The 20,576-nt window shown below is 25.3% G+C and overlaps 1 protein-coding gene across 1 annotated transcript in view; it reads left to right on the top strand.

The window, feature by feature from the left end:
* Positions 1 to 20,576, top strand: part of PF3D7_0628100 (HECT-domain (ubiquitin-transferase), putative) — a gene marked incomplete at both ends in the record, with an annotated part of 30,864 nt that extends 10,288 nt beyond the window's left edge. Inside the window, one exon of the mRNA XM_961171.1 lies at positions 1 to 20,576. This exon is cut by the window's left edge and continues 10,288 nt beyond it. Within this exon, the coding sequence (XP_966264.1) occupies positions 1 to 20,576 (20,576 nt within the window).

The following is a 20,576-nucleotide window of genomic DNA, read 5'->3' as shown; positions in this document are numbered from 1 at the left end:
CTTTATGTGTCCAACAATATAAAAATTCCCCCTTATATACATTACCATTGAAAAATCTTAATAAATGTATAAAACACAATAACAGAAATATTTTTCAAACGACAAAAATGAACGAATCAGATGATACCTCTTGTTATTATTGGTCTGTAAGCGGTGATCCAGTATATAATATTTATGGAAATGCTAAATCGATATCAGACGTACAATTAGAAATATGTGCTCATAAAAAGTACGATTCAAATGTACGATCTTATCTCAAAAAAAATAACTTTGAATTAGAATTTTCCATAAATACTCATATGAATGATGTAGTAAATATTTGGATTAAAAGAAAGTCAATTATAATAAATAAAGAGTTGATAGAAATTACCGATCATCATTCAATCCCACTTTTCTCAAAGGGGAAACAAAAGAAAGAGATGCAAGAAAATGAAGATGAAAAAATAAAGAATAAAGGAAAAAATAAAACCAAAACGAATGATGATAAAAAGAAAAATAGTAGTATTAATAATAACAACGATTGTTATGATATAAATTATAAATACGATACTTATAACCATGAGGAAAATGATGGTAGTCATAAGGAAGAAAATAAAAAATACTCAAATGAAAACGAAAACGTGGAATATTTATCAGAACATTTTTGCGATTGCATGAAAGTGTACACAGATCAGGATTATTCCAATGAGGATTATAGTAATGACTATAATTATAATTGTGATAATTATAAAAATATGTATTCAGATGATAAAAAAAATAGGGATCTTTACGATCATGGCGACAATAATTTGAATTATAAAAAATTAAAATTAATTAGCTGGAATTTAATACAAACAATTCTTTGGGGAATATTAGTTTCTGGAGAAAATGTGCAAATGGAAAATTCGGATCAAGTTATATCTGAAAGTACTACTAAATATATCAAAAAGAAAATATGTAACATACAAGATGAAATAGATGTAAATGGAAATAATCATAATGATTATAAGGATTATAAATATGCGTTTTATAAACTTCAAAGAAAAAGTTTAATTGAATCTGTATTAAAAATGATTATGTCTGTTTTAATAAAATTATGTAATATTGTAAAATTATATAATGATTTAACTAAAAATAAAAAGGGCTCTTTTTACATTTGTATTAATAATACAAAAATTAGTATGAAACAAGTAAAAGATTGTGAAAGAATGATAACAGATTTTATGTATGCATTAATAAAATGTGTACAAAATTCATCTACGGCTGCTGTTACTCTTCTTAGATGTTTCTTATTTGGTCAAGATAATCCTACTTATCGTTTTAGAAAATTAAATAAAATACAAATCAATTGCAAATTTTATAGGCTGATTACTGAATGTATAAAAAAAGCTCCTAGTGACGCAGATGATATAAGTATTTTTTTTAATACATATTTAGATAAAAAAAAAACATTGATGAATAATGATAATGATAAAATAAATACCAAAACAACCAAGAAAACAAAAAAAGAAAAAACGACGAAATGTTATAAGAATGAAATGTATGATGAAAAAGCAACGATGGAGAATAATAAAAAAAATAATATGGGTGACCTGAAATGGAATGAAGGAGAAGCTCCGGCACATCCATCAAAGGATAAATCGAAACATTATAATGATAATAATAATAATAATAATGATGATAATAATAGTAACAATAATAATGATTATAATAATAAAGACCATATCAATTATCCTGATGATTATGTTTATAATAATAGATGTATTAAGTATAAAGGAATGGATTTGAAAATGTCCAATTTTTTCTTCAAATATTATGATACTAATATGAAAAAGAATTACAATGAAAGCAAGATTCATGGATTCTTCTTATTAAGATGTTTGCCTCCAATAAAAATGTTTCCCAAACAATTGGTTATTCAAGAAACTCAAAAATTGTTTCAGAATGAAAATAATTTTCTATTTAACTCTAAAAAGGACGGGTCCTCTAATAATGACAAAAATGACAATTCAAATAAAAATAGGAATAATTATAATAATAATGATGATAATAATAATAATGATGATAATAATAACAATAATGATGATAATGATGATAATGATAATATTAATAATAATTATAACAATAATAATAATAATAATAATAGGAATAACAGTAATAGTAATAATAGCAATAATAGTGATAATAATAATATTAATTATTATTATAACAATACTGATTACCAGATAGGTGAACATAATAATATGCAAATACATTCAAGTTCTAAAGAAAATACATTATATCCTGATGATCACCAAAATGTGGATATAAGTACCACAACCAATGAAGGAAATTCTCAATGTAATAGCATAAATAATATCTTAGGATTAATACCTAGAATATCATATAGAAATCATCCATTTGATGATTTACCTCAATCTGAATTTTTCATGTCTAGTCGACCTTCAGACGATTTTGAAGCTCACATGGAAGGTCGTGTTTTGAGAGTATTGAGAGGATTAAATTTAGGAGGTGTAGTTTTATGTCTAGCACCGTTGACCTTCCCAGCTTTACATGTTGGGCCTAATGAAGTAAATGATATAATTAATTTCCGTATACAAACAAGAGGTCGTTTTGGTGTAACGGTAGCTCCAGCTGAATGTGTTCTATCTAACGTGTCTGAAGTATTTGATAGAAATGATGTGGTTGGATTTAGAACGAATATGTGTCCTCCATTTAGGCATGATGTATTTGCAGCAAATGTACAATATGAATTAGGTGATTTGCTAAGTGTAAAATTTAATGTAGAAGATCAACAAAATCAAAAATGCTTAAGAACGGAACTCATGGTTTCCGGAGTAAGTATTGGATCTGTGTTAGAAGTATTATTTGAAGCTGATTCTCAAATTGAATTTGAGAGGAGAATGAATTTGATATTTATTTTCCAAGACCCTTTAACTATTGTATATGAAGGTCCAACATTTACTATGCAATATGTAGATCCAAATAAGAATAATGCAAATAATTTTAGGAATGATAAGAAAAATGCAGATGAAGAATTCTTAAATGAATTATATTCCTTATCAGGATATGATAAGAAAAATTTTAAAAAAGAATTACGAAAAATTAGAATGAAGAAGAACGAATTTTACGAATCGGTTAAACTTTATCAGTCGATACTTGAATCAGATAATGAAATATTAAAAGATTTAAAACATGAAGTTATCATAAGAATGAACACTAGTTTAACAAATATTGTATCTTACTTTAAGCATCTATCATCTAATGGTGTAATATTTAATTCTGAAAATGATTATTATTATTGGAACGATACAGATGATACACTATTAAGAAAGATAACAACGAAAAAAAAAAAAAAGCATTTATATAATATGAATTGTAATAATAAAATGAATGAGAAATATGAATTAATATCATTAGATACATTATTATCTAATGATGAGAAAAAAAAAAAAATGAATAATATGAATATACTAAATAATCCAAACTTCAAAACTAAAGGTGGAAAAAAAAAGAAAAAAATTAATATTCATTTAAGCAATGATAAAGAGGAAGATAAAGATGAGGAAGCAAAATACGTAGAAGGAATAAAACAGGAAAAGCATACATATTATGATTATAGTAATAATTCTTTACTTTATAATGAAAATAAAGATAATAGTGTTGATAATTATTATTCCTTTGGTAATAAAGAAGATGGAAATAGGGATATCTTTTCCTATTCAGAGGAAAAACATTATAATATTATTACATATGACAATAGTCAAATTACTAGTTCGGATAAGAATAATGATCCCAATAGAGAAAAAATACTAGAAAAGAAAAATTTTCAAGATGATTCAATTATGAGTAACCGTCAGAGTGATAATAAGGAAGAAGGCACTTCGTTCAATTTATATGCAGATTCTTCTATTTATGTAAATATGAACAAAAAGTATAAGAGTCATGTGGATATACATAAAACCATTAGAGAAGTATTATCTATTATATGTGTATTAGGATTAAATATAAACGGAGAACCAAAAGAAAATAAACAAGAAAAATTTTCGAATGACACAAATTATATATTTGATGAACTTCCATGGTTAACGAGCTTATCTGATTTGAAGAATTCAGTGACATATAATCTGGATAGAAAATGTCTTGAATTATTTTTTTGCAATTTGGTGGACATTATATGTATGGATGTATTTTTAGGGTCTATCCTAAATTTTGTTACGCACAACATTAATGAAAATAATCAAAGGTGTACTAGGGATAAACATAATATTGTGAGTTTTAAACACAACAAGAATTATAAGAAAGTAATACAGAAAACGAGTGAATTGGATTCTGAATGTTACCCTAATGAAGAATATAATGATGAGTTTTTTGAAAATAGAAAGGGATCCCCTTATTTCCCTTCCCGAAGCAAAAATGGCAATATTAATAGTGATAGAAGAAAAAATTATAATATTCAAAATAGTGATAATAGTAACATTGGCGATAGTGAACTTAATGTTAATGTTAATGATAATGATAATAGTAGTTGTGGTAGTAATAGTAAAGACTCATTAAATGTGCACGCTCGTAATGTTGGCACAGATATCAACAGCAGCAGCGAATCAGGAAATACAAACAGTAATAATGAAAATTCACTAAGGAATTCTATTTTTATGGAAGAAAATGAAACGATTGAATCTTATAGGAACAAAACAAAACGTTCCTTAAGCAAAGATAAAAATGCTGGTGACTTGTCAAATGATAACACAGAGGAAATATATCATAATAATAGATATAAAAAAGAAAAAAATAAAGATGAAAAGAACAAAATAAAAAAGAACAAATCATATAAAAACAAAACACATAAAAATAAAAAGCAAAAAAATAAATCATCGAATGCAGACAAAATGAATAAAAATTCATTATATGGATATACCTTATGTTTGATCGGAACGAAATCAATTATGTGTTGTTGTATTATATTAAGAACATTATTAGAGATGAATTCAGATGGGTATTATGAACCAAATGAAAAGATGTATGCTTCTTGTAAAAGGTTGTTGAATTTTATAAAATTATTCTTCTTTATTGATATAGGAATAAGTGATGTTTTGATAAAATACTTTGCTGAGAAAAATAAGATGATGGATATGAATTTCTTATTTGACAAAAGGAAACAGACACAAAATGGAAATAATAATAGTGAAATTTGTAGCACATCATCATTTCTTAATAGTTTTGTAAAAAATACCAATGGAAATAATAAAAAAAAAAATAATAATCATAATGATAATCATATGGATTGTATGAACTGGAAAGAGGAAGTAGTCTTTTATAATCAAAAGTATCATGATAATATGCACACAAAGGATTTATTAAATAATAAGGAAGATAATCAATCAAGTTATATTTCAACAAACGGAAAGAATAAAGATACAAAAGATGCTGTACAAAATGAATACATAAATATATTAGAAATAGTAAATTATTGTGGTATACCGAATAACTTTCTTGAATATTTTGATATATCTACTCCGACGATTAAAAATCAGCAAGTAATAGCACAAAATGATAGTTTTGATTTATGGATATATATTATGAACCTATTAATTTGTTTCAATAGTCAAAACAAATATTCTTTAAGCTTCCCTCAAAGTATTAACCAACTCAGTGAAAACTCCATTAAAAATACACTCTTTGATCTAGAATATTCCAAGTTTTATTTTTCTAACAAAATATTGCGTAAAAGTGTTAAATTCTATGCCTCATGGTTGTTGAAAAAATATATAATAGATATGACATGTGTTATGGCTTCATTGGTTCCAAAACTTTTCATTGATGAGTTAAAAACAAATTTGATGAAAATAAATGAGGGTGTAAGAAGTGGGGAAGAAATAGAGAACATGAGAAACGTTCAAAACAAATATACAAATTCACAAGATTCAGTAAATTATAGCAGTGCAAATACAAAAGAAATGAATCATAAGACAATAGTACCAAAATGTTGTTTTGAAAATGAGAAAACAAAATTAGATCATGTTGTTAATAATAAAGAGGGACATCAAATGGGTTTTGATTCATTTAATGATAAGAAGGATGGGTTGCATAATATACATCACGCAAAAAGTTGTGAAGAAAAGAACAATACCAAAAGTAATAGTTATAATAATTATAATAATTATGATAATTATAATAATATTAACAAATATTCTTGTTATAATGATAAAGAAGAATATCAACATGAATTGTTATGCATCAATAATGATTATACTCATCATAATAAAACACAAGGAAATTTTAATGACAAACTGATGCATGCTAAAAAGAAATATAATTCTAAATATAGAAAAGTAAACAAAGTAGAACATATAGGTCAATTACTCAATGCACATTTAAGAAATAAAGAAGAAATATTAAATATCTTTAGTATTATGTATTTGTTTCGAATATGTATATATTACCTTGGTAGAAGTAAAGATTTCCGAAAAGAAGATTATTGGCAAAATTTCCAAGGACAATTAAGGAATGCCAAAATTAAAGAAAATGTGTACAAACTGCTTAATGAAAAGAGCTGTAAATCTTCTTTGCTTTTTGGTTGGCAAAGAATATTTTATCAATGTGTTGTTTCATGGGATGATGAAAAATTAGTAGACCAATTATTAATAATAATACAATCAGAATTGTTATATCATTTAATTGGATCTGTTGCTCAGAGCATGTCACAAAAGCGAGTTAAAGTAGAACAGTTTTATGCAATTTCTCCTTCTGTTCATGTTGCTCATTGGATGATAGATACTTTTGTTCGACATCCATTATGTCCATCGAAAATAAGATCTTGTTGTATTACACCTATGACCGTAACCTCTTTATTTGGATTAATTATGAATGGTAATAGACTTCCGATATTTTTAGGAATCGATGTATGTAGATTAGTGTACTGGTGTTGTGTAGTGTACATTTTACAGAATAATCAAATGCATAAGCATTACAAGAAATTAAATAACATTGATATATTAACTCAGTTGAATATAACTATGGAAGAACCTTTGAATAATGATTTGGAATATACTACTTGTGCCAATCAAAAAAAAATGATTACCAAAAATTATCATAATACAAAAAGTAATAAGCAGCATAATAATTATTTCTCCACCAGAGGGAAAATGCAAAAAGTAAAATGCAATTACTACTCTTTCTTAAGTTATGTATTCCATTGTGTAAATATATGTGGTTCGTCAGTTATTAATCAAATAATAAGTTTTAATAATAACGACGTTGGATACAAAAATAATGTTAATAAAAATAAAGGCAACGACAATGTAAGTAATAACAACAACAATAATAATAATAATATTAATATTAATAGTAGTAGTAATAATAATAATAATAATAGTAGTAGTAATAATAATAATAATAATAGTAGTAATAATAATAATAATAGTAGTAATAATAATAATAATAGTAGTAGTAGTAATAATAATAATGTAAGAAATAGTAATAATGAACATGTAAATAATATAATTGATAACTTAAATAATAATATTAACGATATTCTAAACTGCATTCAGAATTCCTCCAATAATAGAGTACTAAATAATCATTTCAGTGGTATCAGTAGTGTTAGTAATGAAACTATTTACAATTTAAATATAACAAATAGAAGAAATAGTCATAATATTTCATCTAACAATATTAATAATACAAATACGTTACAAGAAAATACAGAAACAAATAATACTTCTAATGTTAACAATTTAGGTGGTATAAATTCTTTATATGTAAATGGAACTAATGGAAATCTAAAAACTGATAAGATATTATTACACAACTTTTCAAACTTTGATTTGATGGAGAACAAAGAACCCAGTATGTATAATTCTATGAAGATGAATGCTTCTTTACTAGTACATTATTTTGCTTGTGCTGCCTATTACATTAAAAGAGCTGATGTATATAATATTATGAATTATTATAACGAGCACACTCATGCTAATTTTAAACAATACTGTTTATATTTATATGTTGTGGATCATGTATCAAAAATATATTCAAAGCATATTAAAAGAAAAATTAATTTAAAAAAAAAAGGAGGAAAAAAGGATGATCAGCTAATGACATCATCCTTTTTCTCTGACCTTATGAAAAAGGACCCAAATGAAAAATCTCATATGTGTTACGATGATTACACGAATAACAAATATGACAATAATAATAATAAAAACAATTTGGTGAATAACGAAAACGAATTAATCGTAAGGAAAGATTCCAAAATTAGCAGCAAAAATTATAGTTTTAATTCAGATTATAAACATGCAGATAAAACCAAATGCAGAAAACATACATATGATGAATCTTATAAAGGTCAGTATCCTGAACTTTTTGTTGACGATGTACTACATATACCAAAAAAACTTTCTGCAAATATTATTATTAATATGAACGAAAAAATACATCATATATCATCTTCTAATTCCAATACAATTAAAATTAAAATAAGAGATATGTTCGTATTGCCAAAACAAAATGATAAATCTTTTATTCACAAAGGAATTTTTAGTACTCACCATAATAAACCATTCTATGATAAGGAAGACAAATATATGTTTGGAGAGAAAAATATCGTTGAACACAAAAACAAACAAAAACAATTATACGCTGACCATAGTAATCATCAAAACAAAAAACATTTTACATATAATGAGAACAAAGATAAGTTTAATGATAAAAGTAACTGTAATCTGAAACAAAAAATTAACCGTTTAAATAGCGAGGAAAATGAAAGAATCGAAAAGATTAATCAGAAAAATTTTAAACACCCTAATATAATCTTTAGTGCGGATAATAGCTTTAATTACATTTTGCATGAAATAAAATTTAAGAAAATACAAGAATTTGTGTATCTTAACTCAAATGTAATAGATGAAAAAGTCGATTTAGATACTATAGAAAAGATTACATTGGGTTCATATATTGAGTTAACTGATATATATAATTTACCTGGATCCTTTTTCTTAATAGGTAATTCAGAATTATATTCAGGTTCCTCTAATTTATGTTCATCATCTTTTACCATAAGTTTAATACTGGTTGATAATAATGCAGATAATATGTCCGATGGTAATTTCAACAATTTCCCAAATATTGAAATTGGTGTTATAAATAGAAAAAAATATTTTGAAATAAAACTGGAAGAAGATCAAAATGAAGATGAAGACAAAATAGAAATAGAAATAGAAGAAGAAAAAGAAAATGAAAATGAAAAAGAAGTAGAAAAGGATGAAAATGTACATGATGAAAAAGATAAAGTAGAACAAATAGAACATGAAAAAAAAAAAGAAAAAGATGATAAAGAAGCTTGGTTGTTACATTATGACGATGGAAAGGATACAAATGTTAAAGTCAAAAAATTTAGTAATTGCCGAATATCAAAGAATGAAGAAGATAATATCGCATATCGTTTAAGGAATAAAGAACTGTTAGGTGAAAAAAATATTACATCTAAGAATAGTAAATTTTTGTATGACAAAAACGTTGTAGATGAATCTTTAAAGTGCACAAGAAAAAATGAAGATGAATATGAAGGTACTGAGAAGAGGCATTCAAGTAATATTCCAACAGATATCAATAAAATAGCTCATGTCAGTTTAACGAAATATATAAATAATGAGAAAATAGAAAAAAGTAAAACTAGGGGTGGTAAACGTGTTCAGAATGTGGTTGAAAAATTAAGAAATACATTGAATGATAATAATATAAAGGAAGATATACTTAATGAAAACCACAACAAAAATAATATTAATATTAATAGTAATATTAATAGTAATAATAATATGATGAGGGGTAAAATGTTTCACGAAAATTTATGTGATATAAATATGAAGAATTTGGGTAGCAACTTCTATCATAGTAAATATGCAGATCTTAATAAAACGAATTATATAACCTTAAATATTTCTGACGGTAATGTGAATTCAAAAGGATTTGACTGCACTGACAATAACATTGAAAATATGAAAGAATTATTAACAAACAAAATGTCAGGCATTTTAAATATTACAGTACAGATAGTTGGGAAAAAAATATTATGGTTTGCAAATAATATATTAATTTTTTGTAAAGATTTTTCATATGAAATGAAAGAGTTTCTGCCATTCTTAAAAGTTTCTCCTATAGAAAGTAAAAAAATCCCTAAAAATAATGGCTCCAATAAACCATCCGTACACATGAAATTTACAGAAATGAATGAAAAGACGTTTGTTTCTCCTTTATCAAACTTTTATTTTAAGTTTGAAAATATGCATAAGTTGAAATATGAAAATGATTGTATAAATACGAATAAATTGTGGAGCAAATGTTTATGGAAGCCTGTGTTTTTTATATTACCCGATGTTAATAATAATAGTGACAACAATGTGGACGTTCCAGGAACATCAACACATGACTTGGTCTCTACAAAAATGAATACACATGTAAATGTGAATAATAATAATATGGCGAATAATACGAATGACACGAATTATCTAAATCATTCTATAATAAAAAAAAAAATGGTACCTTCCATTATACCACAATCATCCAATGAAATAGTTATAAAATATAATAAATATCATAATACATATGGACATATAGAATATGAAGACCAATTCGCAAATACCTTATTTGTTAGCCCAAATATACAAATAAAAAGTGAACCCATAAATATTACCTATTATATGTACTGTAAAAATCTCCAAGGGAAAAAATGCAAATTGCTTTGCATGGAAAATATTAAAAATATCAGAACTATATCAATTAAAAATTATTACGGTTTTATAAATTTATGCAACCAATACAAACATAATGAAAAACCTACATCTAGTAGTATGGAACAAAAAAACAGCAACAATAATGTGAGCTATAGTCATCATAATATGTACCAGGTACAACAAAAACCTTATTCTAAAATATTTGATACAAGAAAAAATGTAGAAAGTGAAAATTCAAATAACAAGGCAGATTCGATTTTGAAGCAACATTTAAATAGAATAATAAATAAAAGTGAAGATTTACGAATTAATAATAAAGGCACTTTGGATATATGCAACAAGTTATTGTTATCAAATGAGTGTAAAACAAATGAAAAGAAGAAAAAAACTGGAAGTAATAATATAGGATCGAACACAAATATTCATGAATTAAGTGATAATAATAGAGGACAACACACCTCGTATTATCATGAACAACTGCTTTCAGAAAGTTTAAGCAAAAATGTTATACATAGTAATTACATAAATGATTATTTTACTTTAAACAATGACAATAAAAATAATACCTCCTCCTCCTCCAACAACAACAACAACAACAAAAACAATAATAATAATAATGATAATAATAATGATAATGATAATATTTGTAGTAATAGTAATAACAATGTACATATTAAATACAAATTAAACCAAATACCTAAAATCAGAAAACATATTCATCATAATATAAAATATAGCTCTATACAAGAAATTAATGATAACTCTCACTATAGCAATAAGAATATTATCGAAGAAAAGAAACAAAAGGAAAATTCAAATGATATGCATAATCCAAAGAAAAATGAGGGACATTATTATATTGCAGATCCTTCGAACGAAAAAGAAATATTATATGATAATAAAAATAATGAGAATGGTTATTCTAATAATTTCCTTGATGATAATAATGCACTACATAAACATGTACATAATAAAATTACATTAAAAGGTAGTAATACATACTATGATATGGACAAAATCAAAGATAAACAAATTGAATATTTCTCAAATGATTCGAGTAATTATTCTCTGTATTATATAGGGTGTAAAGAATTTAAATTATGTATTGATTCATATGATTCAATATTTCCAGCAAAACCATTTATATTTAATTGTACTGTTAATTTTAAAGAGGAAGAAAATTATTATCACAAAAAAAATTATCTTACAAATTCTGTTGGTATTATATGGGGTATATATCGTTGGTTATGGAAAAGCAATGGGAAATTTATATGTCCATTGAGATTACCTTTATGTGTTTCTGAATTTCCATCCGAAAAAATTGAAGAATGTGAAATAGATGTGGTTGGATATAAATCGAATGATAATCTATGTATTGAATTTCAACCCTTATATCAATGTTTATTATTTTATAAGAATGGAACTTACCAATTTGGATTTAAATTTGATACCTTTTATAATTATCGAAACTTAAAAAATACATTCTTGAGTGAACATAATGGAGATATGAATATGGATCGAGTCCACCAAAATATATCCAAATTATCTTATTCTAGTAGTATTAGCAACGCAAATTTTAATGATAACTTTTTTGTAAAAAGGTTTGTACATAACAAATATGAACAAGTATCAACAGAGAAGAATGACTTACAAAAGATGAGTAAAAAGAAAGATGATAAGATTAATAATTATGATGATAATATGATGAATAATTATGATGATGGTAATAATAATAATAATAATAATGATAGTATGAATAATCATAAGGATGATATGAATAATTATAATGATAATATAAATAATTATGTTGAAAGTATGAATAACTATGATGATATTATGAATAAGGGTCATGTAGTTACACAAAATAATTTAACATTAAATTCGGAACACAATACCAAGGTAAATATTTCTAATTTCTTTCCTTTGTCGAATATGTCTTCAGTTTCAAATATGTATACAATTTCGAATGAACGAAAAAGTAGTAATAAAGGAAATGGAACGAACAATGTGGTAAAGGCGCGTGTGGAACGACGAGGAAAGTATAAAGGAATGAACGGTATTAATATTAATAATGATAATGATAGGGATGAGGATAATAATAAAGATAAGGATGATGGTAATCATGATAATGTTAATAATATTAATAGTTTTTATAATAAGGATAGAATGATATCATATGATAATTTAAAACAAGAAAAACAAAACGATACTGTTATGAGAATTAAAAATCATGTAAACATGATTAAATTATATAACTGTTTATTACTAAACGATTGTGAAAATGTTTCTTCTATTTTGATAAATAATCCAGAATTATTAACTAAATCAAATGAAAACATGTCTGAAATATCTTTTGAGCATTATTATCAAATGAATTCAGATGATTTCCCCTACGAACTTATTTCATCTATGAAAAATATAATGCATGAAAAATATTTGACCCCCTTGATGTTAGCCTGTAGAATTGGATGTGAAGAATGTGTACAAAATATTATTGAGAAAGGTAAGGTGAACCCGAACAAAAGTTGTCATAGAATAGAAAAGGAGACTCCTTTAATGGTTGCTGCACAATATGGACATAGCAGAATTGTTTGTATGTTGATTTGCGTATATGGTGTTCAAGTAAATAAAAAGGATATTAAAGGAAATACTGCTCTTCATAAAATATTATTGAATTATTCCAACACAGAAGGAAAGAAAAATTCTACTATCAAAATTGTTCAGTTGTTATTAAAACTTGGAGCTGATTTAACTATTAAGAATAAGAAAGGTATATCTGTGGAAGATCTTGTACAAAAAAAACTTATAAAAAATGAAAAAATTGAAAATCTCTTAAACATATGGATAACATTAATAATAAAAAATAAGAAAAAACATGAAGGACGTTATATTCCTAGGAATATCATACCTGGATTGCTTTCTAATTGTTCCATAGTTGTTGGATTTCCAAAAGGTATAAATGGTAATGTGCCAAATGAATGTGGCGTAAAAATAAATTCGTTTGTCGTAGGTGGAGAAGAATTAGTGAATGTAAGATATCATAAAGAAAAACCAACAAAACATACATTTGATAATAATTATGATAATAATTATGATAACAATTATGATAATAATTATGATCAAGATGGTGGTAATAATATATACAATAATGCACATAGTAATGTATATAATAATGGTGATTATAAAAATAATCTTAATAAAGATGATCATCCTTGTTATATCAATTTTAATTATGATAAATTGAATTATAATTATAACAAATGGAGAGTAAGGACCAAGGAAGAGGAATATTATAGCTGTGATAATTCGTCTAGTAACTCTTCTATATCCAAATTTGGTAACTTAGAAAAGAAAATAATAGAAGATCATGAAAAATATAAATTCTCAAAATATGGAGGATATCCTAATGGACTATGTTATAAAGGAGAAAAAAATACTCATTATAACAAGGGTTTTGAAGGTATGAACTCTTTAGAATTTGATGCCTTTTCTGGATGTAAAAATATGTATGAAGATACATATGATAAGGAAAATGAAGAAAAATTATTGTACAACAATATTAAAGATAATGGTTTAAAAGAAATAGATCAAGAAATAAATCATTCCAATGATAATATTAAAGCGTTCCTTAAGGATGACGATGAAAAGGATGATGATGAGTATCAAAAGCCATATGACAAGAAAGTAATTAATAAAAATAAAAATGATAATTATGATAAAAATGATAATTATGATAAAAAAGATAATTATGATACAAATGATAAAAATGATAAAAATAATTGTGATGATAATATTATCTTGTCTGGAGGAAAAAAAGATAAAAGAAATAAAAAAGTGATGAATACTAATAGTAGTGGTAGGAGAACAATATCAAAAAATTCACCTAACTTGTCATCAGCAAAAAATATAAAATGTAGTAAAACCTCAACCTATAATAGTGAAAAATACAATTCTAATGAAAGAAATAGCAATTTAGAAAATCATGCCATACCAATAGATCATAAAGATAGTGTCGATGAAACATTTGTATTCATTGAAAAACAAAAGAGGAATAATAAAATAAACACCAACGATTCAATGACTTATAATCCTGTTACACATGAAAAAGAAAACATATTAAATTATATATTAGTCCATACATATATTGATGGAAAATTGGGAATAAGATCTGCTTCTAACCATGATATGGAAACAGAGCACGGAATGGATAATATATTTGAAACGGAAAATAAAAAAAATAAAGCATTGAATAGTAACATGAGCAACAATAATAATAATAATAATAATAGTAACAATAATAACAATAATAATAGCAACAATAATAACAATAATTATAACAATAATTATAACAATAATAATAATAATTGTATATACCAAGAATTTTATATGCTGAGAAAAGATAAGAAGAAGAGGAAGCATCTCATACTTTCAAACCTTCAAAATAACCTATTCAATTATCACGATTTGAAATATAGTTTAATCGAATTTATAAATAAATCAGGAGTGTTCTCTGATATTATTAAAGGTCATAGTTATTTAGATTCAAAAAAGAAAATACCCAAATTTGATGAGTTGAAAAATTCATTAATAGAAGCTAATAACGAATTAGATATAATTAAAGGATTCAAAAAGTTCTTGGAATTATTTGATTTCTTATATATGGATGATAGATTGAAATACTTTCTAAATATTGATTTAAGAAAAAATTTGGAAAATTCTCGTAATATAGTTGACCTTGGTTATATCCTTCTTAAAATAGATAGCTTTTGTTGTATATTCAATAGTTTTAAATTACAGTGGAAGGACAATTCGCATGAAGAATGGAAGAAAAAATTATTAAAAGGAATAGGTATATTAAATGAATTTTCAGATATTAAATGGATAACCGATTCCTATACTATTTTTAAGTATGAAGAAGAAATTCTTGAATCAGCATCATTTATTGATAAGATATTACAAAATGGTAATTATATGGTATTCTATAATAATTTAATGAATATGATTCATGACAAGAATATACATTTAAAAAATGGATTGTACGATTCTCACATATTTAATGACATGCTTAAAAATATAAATATAGAACATTTTAATAGGGATACAATTCTGTATGATATTTGTTCAAAACAAAATATCTTAAAAAATTATTTTATCCAAGAAAGAAATAAAAAGTATGCTATGAATAATCACGATTCGAGGGTAATAAATGAGAAATATAAAAATTATATGAATGAATATTTTGTTAATAAAAAATTGAAAGGTCATAGTAATAATAAGGACCTTTATTTATCCATGAACGATTCAGAGGATGAATTAATTTATAGTAAAGAAAAAAAATATAAAAAGCATCAAACATGTGATAAATACATATATAAGTCTGAGATGAAAGAAGAAATGTATAATAAATCGAACGAATTATATAATAATAGTTTGAATAATTCAAATAATATAAATAATCATAGTGAGTTTTACAATAATGGAGTTAATAGAAAAGGTGATCATACTTATGCTAATGAGAAGGATCTCAGTATGACATCACTTGATTGTAAAAACCATATGTATGGAGAACCACAACCTAAGGATAAGACATATAAAAAGGGGATGTATGATGAAGAGAGAAAGCAAAGTATGTTTAATACTAGTGAAAATACGGAACAACATGATTTAATAAATAAGGTGAGTGGTAAGGAAGAAGATGTAAGAAAACCCAAACAAAGGAATATTCGAAGTAAGAGATTAGAAGATATAATAGATAAAATGTATGAAGATAATGATATAAGTAATAGAGAAAATTCAAAAAAAAATATAGATGGTTTGAATAACATTAGTGGTAATGGAAGGATCAAATTTCCATCTTATAGTAAAAACCTTTTACGTTATAGAAATGGAAACTTTTTGCTCAATTATTCTAATAACATATTTGAAAAAGGTAGAGAAGATGAATCATTAAATAGTCATTCTCCTCGTGTTACCTCTAACTTATTAGCGAGTTATTCAAATGAGAGGCATGGAATAAAATTGGCATTTATGAATTCAGGAGAACAAGGGAAAGTGATGAAACATACATATAATGATAATGTGAGTAATAATGTGAGTAATAATAATAATATTCAGGGAGAATATAATCATAAAGGAGATGTGCCTCATAATAAATTTATAGAAAAAAACCATTATACCAAAAACGGAACTAATATACTGTCGTCATTAAATAAGCACAATCATTTGAATACACAAGAAGAAAATAATAGTTTAGAAAATAATTATAGTTGTGAAACCTTTTGCGATGAATATGATAGTGAAGAAAGCGAATTCGAATTAATATGTGAAGTTCATTTTACTTCGAAACCTAACGAAGAGATAATGACAAGAGAGCAATTTAATAAAATGTGGCCACAAACATTAGATATGTATATACTTCATATATATGATTTAATAAGTAGTTATATGGATTCTCCTGAAAAAATAAGTTTATTTATTTATCATGCTTTTGATATGGAAAAGATAAAGAAGAAATTACCAAGTAAAAGTTCTCAATTATGGAAAAGAATAAATATGTCCCTAGATGATTTTATTGAAGAAATAAAAAATGTACACAATTATACTATGAGAATTATTTACCAAAGTAATTATAAAAGATATGGTATGTTACCTCCAAATTTTAAGAAATATTTTACTTTATCAGAAGAATGTTTAAAAAATATAGCTAAAAATAAAATAATTATGAATATGGATTATTATAAAAATTATATTTATGAAGAAAATAAAAAGATGTTTTTAAAAATAATACAAGATCGTATATATCTATTGAATAAATTTAATATTTATTTTGAAAACTGTTTACCAATAACGAGTATATTATTTAACAAACCAGTTATTAATTTAGAAGAACAAGGATTAAGAACATTAGAATGTCCCTTGTGTTTTTTCATGAGTAATGATTCGTATTTTCCATGGACATATAAAAAGAGAAATACTCACTTATTTCAATATAATAATAATAATAATTTGTGCCTAGTTCAAAAAATGAGGAGTGAATTATATGACAATAATAATCTTATGTCCAAAAATGTATCCATGCTAAGTTTATATAATAATACAAACTATAGCAATAATGATAATAATAGTATAGTTGGACAAAGTAATTACCCAATAAAAGTTGAAGGGAATCATATTAATGAAAATTATAAAAATTGTGCGGAGCATAATCATTATGATTATAGTCTCAATAAAAATTATAGTAATGAGAAAAGTATATATGTAAAAAATAGCAAACAAATTGATGATATAAAAAAGATAAAATCAGGAAATGAATACATTATTATGGATTCCATACAATCTTTAGATAAAAATAGTACTATAGTTAAAAAGGGATCATTCTTTTTAAATAACGGAAAAGGTTCCTATAATAGTTATACGGAAATAGAAGACAAAGATTGGTTATTAGGAAACGTGGAGAATTTAAATAATCATAATATATATCCTGATAATGAAATAAATTATAAAAATAATAATCATGAAGATAATAATTATAATTGTTATCAGAATCATTTATGTGGTAATGAAAGCGAAGAGGAAAATGAAATATTTGATTGTGAAAAGTATTGTAAAAATATGTACACTTCCAATAAAATGGTTTTGGCCATGGGATCTTCTGATTTACCTATACAGTTGTCTTCATACCTATTTATTAAAAAGTTGTTAAAGCATGACACATGTTTAAAATTATGGAAAGAATGTTTAAAATATATTACATCTTCTAGTTCTGAGAAATCTAATTTAACATTAAGAATAGATAGAGGTATGGCTGCTACAGCAAAACATATTGCTCACACCATGTGGTATCAAAGTACATATTCTTTATTAAATATAGATACAGATAAATTAAGAGGAAAACCAAGAGATCGACCATTTATGGTAGTATTTGTTGGAGAAGGAGCTACAGATTTCGGTGGTCCTTTCCATGAATATTTATCTTCCATATCAAGAGAAGTAATGGGGAAATTATCAGATTCTCCAGACAAAAGCTTACCAGTTTTTCCTTTATGTATTCCTTGTCCTAATTATACTCAAGCAATAGGTGCTAGACAAGATACTGTAATAATTAACCCTCAAAGTACACCATATGTTGTTAAAGAATGGGATTATATTGGAGAGGTTGATGTTATCGATAATTTAGAAAGTTTCCGATGGCAAATATTAAATATATATAATTCAATAAAGGACATAAAAAAGAAACTACAGAAGACTGCAAAGGATAGTTATGAAGATTATAAGCAAAAGATGGAAGAAAATGGTTCTGATGATGGATTAGAAAATATTATGCCTGTAAAAGGCAAATCAAAAACTAAAGGAAAATACAAAAAGAAAAATAAAAGTAATAAAATGAATATGGGAAGTGATAATATACTTAAGGATGGTGTACATAAGGATAATAATAATCAAAAGGGCCATAAATATGATGAAAAAAACATTTGTAATGATAAGAACATTCAAGAAATGACCTCGAAAGAGAAAATGTACTTTTATACGAGTAAAAAATCAGTTACCTTTGAGAAGTTGGAGGAAAACGAAAAAATGGATTACCAAATCGAAAATAAATATGATTATCCATTTGTTTGTGATGCTTGTGAATACGATAGTGACATATATGAAATAATAAACAATGCTTCATTAAAATCAAGGAAATTGTTTATGAACAAAATATGGAAAAAGAAAAAATGTTTGGATGATGAGGGTGACAAAAATGTATTACTAAGGGATCCTCACGAAAATGAAAATATGCGTGATGATATAAGAAACAACATGAACAATAATAATAATAATAATAACAACAATAATAATAATAACAATAATAATAACAACAATAATAATAACAACAACAACAATAATAATAATAATAATAATAATAATAACCTTAACAGTATTGGAGGTAGTAAAAATACAATGACGGATGGAAAGAAGAAAAACAAATTTATTATAGATTATGATGAAAAGACTATAAAAGCCATGGAATTAGCCATGTATGAATCTTTAGGTAGAGTAATGGGTATGTGTGTATGTATAGCATCCGCATTAAACATATGCTTCAATCCTATTATATGGAAAAAGATTTGTGGTGTACCTCTGGAGCTACAAGATTTGGCTGACTATGATTTTGTTGCTGTAGAAATGTTGAAAACATTGAAAATGCTAAATTCAGAAAAGAGTAATGAATGGAATATGGAACTGAAACAATCATTAGGTGATATGACATTTATAACAGAAGATTCAGGAGGAAATTCAATTGAGTTAATAAAAAACGGAATGAATATACCTATAAATTTTGATAATTTAGGTTTATTTATAAGATTAATGACCAAATGTAAAATGAATGAATCGTCTAAAGGAATACGACACTTATTAAAAGGATTCAGTTCTGTTATACCTCTAGGTAGATTAAGATTATTATATGACTTTAAAGATGTGGAGCATATGGTTTGTGGAGAAAGAGAAATTAATATAGAGGTCTTAAAAGCCCATACATGGTCTAATGACCTTAACATAAAAGATAAACTTTTTACCGTTTTAGAAGAGTTCACAAACGAACAATTACAATCATTTCTTCGATTCGTTTCAGGTAGATCCAGGTTACCAACAACCAAAAATGATTGGTACATGATAATAGATGTAGAAAATCCAAATAAAAATATTAGCCAAATAGATCAGAGGTTACCTACAGCTGTAACATGTGGTTTCCGTTTATTATTACCACAATATTCTTCATTAGATATTTTAAAAGAGAGGTTATTATATGCAATAAAAAATTGTACAGCCATTGATTTGGATGCATATGTGGTTCACGATCAAATGCAGCTCATGTACGGGGAGTAA

Source organism: Plasmodium falciparum (genome assembly GCF_000002765.6).
Source record: "Plasmodium falciparum 3D7 genome assembly, chromosome: 6".
Classification (NCBI taxonomy): Eukaryota; Apicomplexa; class Aconoidasida; order Haemosporida; family Plasmodiidae; genus Plasmodium; species Plasmodium falciparum.
The sequence above is the reverse complement of the archived record's forward strand: the minus strand, read 5'-3'. Positions and strand labels throughout refer to the sequence as shown.